At 34.0% G+C, this 6,758-nt stretch overlaps 1 protein-coding gene across 2 annotated transcripts; it reads right to left on the bottom strand.

Moving 5' to 3' along the window:
* Window positions 1–1,409: 1,409 nt before the first annotated feature.
* LOC114178811 (neutral/alkaline invertase 3, chloroplastic-like) lies at window positions 1,410–6,503 on the bottom strand. 2 transcript variants are annotated; one of them, XM_028064910.1, is made up of 7 exons: window positions 6,291–6,503; window positions 4,954–5,733; window positions 4,230–4,395; window positions 3,915–4,126; window positions 2,593–3,086; window positions 2,453–2,501; window positions 1,667–1,984 (listed from the first exon to the last, which is right to left on the bottom strand). In XM_028064910.1, exons 2-7 carry the CDS (start codon window positions 5,659–5,661, stop codon window positions 1,667–1,669), a joined length of 1,947 nt encoding a protein of 648 aa, XP_027920711.1. In that variant the 5' UTR covers window positions 5,662–5,733; window positions 6,291–6,503. The 2 variants fall into 2 exon arrangements, with proteins under 2 accessions (XP_027920712.1, XP_027920711.1); XM_028064911.1 differs by lacking the exon at window positions 6,291–6,503 and having other exon boundaries at window positions 1,410–1,984; window positions 4,954–5,661.
* Between the last annotated feature and the right edge of the window lie 255 nt (window positions 6,504–6,758).

Here is a 6,758-nt window from a genome sequence, read left to right as displayed (position 1 = left end):
GTTATGATCTCCAAAAAGATTGGCGAGTTGTCATAGGAAAATCAATTATGTTAATCAAATTTACCTCTCTTAAGTTAGTTATCAATCAACTTTTAGTTTAATGTTTAACTTTTTTTCACAAATATGACATTTTTTTGTACTTGTTTTGTGTCCTAGAATTGAGTGATCATGTCAAAATTGTTAGTATACATAGGATATGAAAGCATATCTATCTTAATATCCTAAATTCCAAGTTTCAAAATATTTTATTATAAAATTTAAAATAAATTTAAATATTCTGATTCAAGTGATCCAACATCCAATAAATTGAGTTAAGTTTTTCTTTCTTTCAAACTTAACAAGCAATTGCTTCCTACCCATCCAATTTCTTCTTGCACCCCACAATACAAGGAAAATATTCTTTACTATTCCATCACACCGAATCATTACTACAGAGGAAGAAGAAGAAGAAAGTACTAAAAGAATTCATTTTAGAACTTTTTTCTGAAAAATATTTCATGCGTTTTGGGAAGCTTTTTTTGAAAGCAATTATATTTATTATGAGAGGTATTATATTTATTATGAAAGTTTGTTCCAGAAATCTGTATTCTATGCTTGTTGTAAAATGTATTTCATGCATTCCGAATATTTTATTACAAAAATCTGGTTTCGAAAATCTCGTTCCAAAATTAATCAGAAAGTCACTTTAAGAAAGGTAAAATGGTCATTTTGTAAACTAATGGGCGCAGGAAGCAATTAATGGGATGCAGAAAAGCAATTGTCCAATTTTGATTGGGTTGAGTCTTAAATTTAGTCAATTTTAACCCAAACTCTAAATACCCTTACTAAATGAAAAGCCAATAAAATTAAAATTTAAGAGAAAATGTTTTTTTTTAAATGAACTCTTTCATTTCTTTAAAATTATTTTAACCAATAAAAGATATTATTATTCATATTTTCTCTTTCTCTTCATCTATTTTTCAACGTTAAAACACATTGAATTATTTTTCTCAAAACAAAACCACCTCTTTCCACAAACTAATTTCAATTTTTACACCTTTTATAATCATAGTTTTCAATCTTTACACATTCTACTTAAATGTTAAATTTGTTCAACCGGGATACAATTTTTTTTATAAATAAAATTACAAAATAAGTAGAAGAAAAAAATGAGGTAAAGAGACTGCTGGGCACAATTTGCACAACCACAACAGGCACCCAAAGTGGCTCCATTTTCTTTGTGTTTCTTAGTGATAGTTGGCACATTCATTTGATCTCTGATTAGAGTAGTGCAATTTTACCTTCACAAGAGCAATGGTTAAATACTGAGTGGCCATCCTTGAATTCCATTGGTACCACTGCACTTTTTCTACCATTACAGCTTCATTCACCAAAGCATTCAATGATATGCAAAGATAGGCAAAACTAGGTTTTTCTTTCTAAAAATGTTTAGTATGAAAGCTCTCACAATCTATGGTTAATGGTATCATGTGTGTGCTACTTACAATCCTGTACCTGAATTACTGACATCAATGTTTAGTAATACATTCATATACACTAGTACTAGTATTTTTGTAATTTCATTACAACCAGCCAAAACTACTGCATATTTTCGCACATTCCTGCCTAGAATAACATCTGCTCAAGTGCTAACAAATCAGAAGAAAAATGAGTTGCAATTGAACACTCATACAATGTAAGTTTGCTTCAAATTTTTGCGTCCACGCTTTCCTCTAGGATTGGCACTGATCAAAGCATTCACAAGCTCAGAATCCTCTTCAGTGATCAGTATGTTTGCTTTACTCGGGTCTGCAAGCAGCAACTTCGCCACAAGGTATCCAGCAATGGACCAAGTCTGATATAGTCGAGATTGCTTTCCAATGAGTCGAGATCTCTTCGTGTCATAATATTCTGGCCACCTGTCTCTTGCTATGCGTCTCTCAGCCATTTCAACAGCCTTTGCAGCAATATGTGTTCGCTTCATCTTTATGCTTGCAACTGTGAGCTGCAATAGGTATGTTTCATGTTAAAGACTAGAACCTCCGAATTTGGATTCTTTGAATTTTTCTGTGTTGTTCTTCTGCCGTGTCTTCAGAATATACTAATGGACACTTTCTTTATATTTTAAAATATATCAAAAAGATTTTTAAAGTACCAACATCAGTTCATTCTAAATGTTTAGCAAAGGACAACACAGAAAACTTAGCAGAGAATCTAGACTCCATATTTCCAACTCGCAAAACTTGTATAAACAAACCAAGAACATTAAGAAAATGATTTTATTTGTAAATAAAATAAATGGGAAATTAGTGCCAAGACGAAGAGAACTAAACTGGTTCAGTTACATGTCTAGCTGAAAGAAATACAAAGGACATATATACAAGAGCAAAGGAAAAAAGAGAAATAGAAGCTTTAAATCAGAACTTCTTCAACTAGAGAGATTCAATTCAAGTGTGTTGCCACTGTAACAAACCTGCCAGAGCAGTGTCGGCCAGGAGCCTGCATTATGGTAGGACCAGGGCCTGCCAAAACATAAAAGAAATAAAAAATCTTTTGATGAAAAATAAAATAGAATAACAAAAAGGCACAAACACAGATAATTAGATGCAATACGTGTTCTTAGGATCACTGCCTGTGATTATCTGCCACTCCTGACCCTCAAGAGCAGGATAACAAATCTTGAATGGCATCTCTGCCACTAAATCTGACCATTTGGCCTCAACAAGGTCCAATATGGCATGCGATTGCTCCACTGTGGCCAAACTGTTTACAACAGACCACAAGTTTCCCAGGGAAAAAAATCGGAAGTCCATGTGAGCTGGTTGTAGGTTACCAATTAAATAGCCTCCTTTGTTTGGCATCCATTCCACTAACCAAGGAGAAATCTGATCTGGGTATATGTTGAACTTGTTAACTGCATCATAGGAGTACTCCTCTGTTGTGTAACGGTAGATCTCGTTTAATTTTTTCATATCAATCCAATAGTATTCTCTAATATGAAATGAAAGAGCTACCAGACGGTTGTTCAGTGCCCGGATAAGATCAGCTGATCCATCCTCTGGAGTAAGCATCTCACGTGCACAGAGTAAGGCAGAATAAAACAGTGCCTAGAAATAGAAAAAGATAATAAACATTAGAAAAGATACATGAACACTAACTTCATATTTAATTATAAGTATCTCAGACGTACAAATTTTTCTTAAAAAATAGAAAGTTGTTTGACGAGATTACAAACAAAATTTAAAAGCAGAACAGGTAGGCAGATTTAGTATGAACTTAGCCAGCACTCCAACCTTGCCCTTCAATTATTACAACACTATCAGATAAAATTATTAAAAGATAATTTTTGAAGAGAAGAAACATTAGGCACAGAGATGCTGAAGTCATGTGTGCAAATACACCACAGATACTGGCTTATATAGGCTTTATTATATTAATTACACATGATTGGAGGACATTTCGTTTCCTCTAAATCAGATATTAGTTTCTTATAAACTACTAAACAAAATGCATAATATTTCATTCTAGTTTCAATAATAATATTTAACACTGAAATCACACAATATTGCAATACACTTGCTGTCCCAGAAAAATAACTTGACACACCTGATGACAAGTTAAAAAACTAAGGTGAAGTTGAATCATTCAAGCATAAAAATATGTAATATCAACTACTTCCAAACGCATAAATACCTAATATCACCAAAGTAAAAGAAGCTCAATCATTAATAAGAATAAGGTATAGGAATGCAGGTCCTCAATCTATCACAACAAAATTTCTTCTTACATCAGGTCAAAATGGTGCACTTAAGTACAAATTTTCTCCTAATCTAAGCAAATGTATAATCATAAATAAGCACCAAATTTTCGTTCCTGACCTTATAAAATACAAATTTATAAATATCAAACAATTCAAGAAAGAAAATCTTATTTACCTGAATCTCCAAAGGATGCCCATGAATTCCCATCCTCCGATCTATCATGCAAGAACCATCTGTTACTAATAAGGTCGGGAACATATCAAAGCCATCAGCAAGACACAACCTCAAAATCATCTTAATTCCTGTTTGCACATCAACTCTCTCTTGAACTGATAGATCACCCGAGCATTTTCCATAGGCTCGTAATAAAATAATCCACCACAATCCTGAGATCACATGTGAAATAAGTTCAGCAAACCAAGAAGAATTGTAGAAAGCTTGTTCTGCAATGCAACAAAAATATTTCTGTTTTTTTATTATTTATTTTACCAGAATCAACAGGAGCAACACGCCCAATGGCTGCCTCTCCAAAGTCAGGATCCAAAACTTCTTCCGTTGCAGAATCATCACCATCAAGAGGAACTGTCCGAACCTTAAAACTTGCAGGCATCAAGCCTTGTCCTGGACTATGACAATCCATAGTTTTTTCCCAGCTCTGAAATATGGATGTGTGCGTTTAAAACAGTATCAGAAACAAGAAAGTACTGCTTGATAAGAATTTAAGGACTCCCCCGTCCCCCAGATGATTATTTCCTCCCTTTCATTAACTATAATAAAGTTAGGACAAATGAAGTGCTAACAAAAAATATTACTAATGAAAAGTATTATTTAATGAACTTTTCATTAATTGCGTGCAGCAGATGGGACCGGTGGTGTTCTACCTGTAGCCAATTCACATCAATATTAAGTGTCAAACACAAGTCTTTTCAGCATGTTACTTAAAAGGAAATCAGTGTTTTACTTCATTCACCAAAAAAGTTACAAGCCAATGGAGAAACAGCGAGAGTTAGATTTGTAGGATTAAAAACAGTAATGAATGATGATATTGGAATAACTCTGTAAAGGAATAACACAAATCGCAATTACATGACTCTAGAATAATCAATTAAAAATGAAAATACATATCTAAGGCGAGTAAATGACCAAATTGTATCAAATTTTGCTGTTACCAACACACATTATGTGTTATACTACCAAGATTCCAAGACATTACCTGCAACTGAAGTGTATAAAGGATAAAATTCCGAACAATATCATACTCCCCCTTCAATAGGAAGGCAATTCCCGAAGGAATGAAATCACGAATAAAGACCTGGTCATAATTCAAAGTATTGGAACTGGTCGGGTCCTTTGCAGCAATAGTTCCGATGGGATTGCCACAATAGTAAACTACAGACTCCCTAAGTAAGTCCCATGCTTCTTCCTCCATGGAAGAGTCAAAGCCGTCACTAATAGCTCCATTTGAAACATTAGATGCCAAAATCTCTTCCTGTTTCAACTGATGGACTTGGACATCTTCAAACTCTAGGATATGCTTTGTACTCATCACATTGCTTGCTGAATTTGATGTTTCAACATCATTCAAAAGTCTTGATCCATTTCCATCTCCTGCAGCTACGCCACTCGCACTTTCAGCCCGTTGGCAGTTGCATGTCTTTAACCATGGACGACTATAGGTTTTATTGTGGTCATGCAAAGTGACACCCATCCACTGAAATTGATGTGTTCTTAACCGGCTTTGGAGCATGCTAGAACACACAATTAAATCCCTATGCCTTGAGGATCTTTTCTTCATGCATTTTACTCCAAACCGGGAATGTAACGTTAAATCTGAAGAATTCACACGAGGCTCATTATACCCAGTTTGAGGCACAGTCCTGGACAGAACCTGAAAAACTGCTTTGGAAGTACACAGGGACATGCTGCTTTACAAAAAGGGAAACTGTACCCACTTAAATTTGCTTCCTGTTAATGCCTTTAGATTACACTACACCTGTGAGAAGGGAAAACTACGTAAATCAGTATAATTGAATGACATGAACACAGCAATTTCAACTAAATAAAGATTGCAAGACACTATCAGCAGCTTGCAATTTAGTAGAGAAGAAGAAATAGTTTGTTATGAAACCATATCTGAAATTTAACTCATTTGCTTTACCAAACCCAGAAAATTCTAGAAAAAAAAATAACAAAACCAATGCTCAATTTGGCATCAGAACAAACAGCTTTCGTGAAGCATAAAATTTGAGAATTAACAGTCACTTAACCGAAACTAACCTAAAATCAGTCCAATATATTCATATACACGTAATCCAATAACTGAAACAAATAAAAGAAAAAAACAACAAGATTATATTCTGAGTAATCATTTAACCAGTGTTCAGAGCTCAGAAAATTTAACAGGAAAAGAAAAACAAATAAAGCACAGCAAACCAAACCTTAGTTTAATTATCAACAGAAACAGGCACAGATGTAATGACAAACATACAAAAATGCATAGCAAAACTAACAAAAAATCAAAGAAACTATGTGGGTTCTCAGAAAACAAACCTATGACCGGAGAAGTAGTGGGAGTGTCGCGGATCTTGAAATCAGTGGAACAGAGAACAACGTATCATGATGTTAATTCCTCACTTCGCAAATTTTACTTTGTTTTATTTTTATTTTCTTTGTTCCGGTCCCAATGATATTTCAGTTTCTTCTTCTTATCTTATACTGTTCTTCTGTCGCGCAATTTGCAATTATGAATTTTTCTTTTTTGCATTTGCTTTTTTATCGATGACACGTGACATTCGAACGCGACCTCCGCGCCTCCTCGCAAAGCAAATGAGAAAAACGGAGATTGTGTGCACCACAAAAAAACAAATTTTGGGGTCTCTTTTTTATTTTCCTTCACCAATAGAATCTTTTCGAGAAACGATTTCTTAAGAAATTGAAAAGAAAAAGGTTTTGTCAGATTATATAAAATGTATTCTTTTATCATTCTTCATAACATGTTCTTGTAATAGAAATGTTTTC

Source organism: Vigna unguiculata, chromosome 3 (genome assembly GCF_004118075.2).
Source record: "Vigna unguiculata cultivar IT97K-499-35 chromosome 3, ASM411807v1, whole genome shotgun sequence".
Classification (NCBI taxonomy): Eukaryota; Viridiplantae; Streptophyta; class Magnoliopsida; order Fabales; family Fabaceae; genus Vigna; species Vigna unguiculata.
This window is presented reverse-complemented; position numbering and strand designations above follow the sequence as displayed.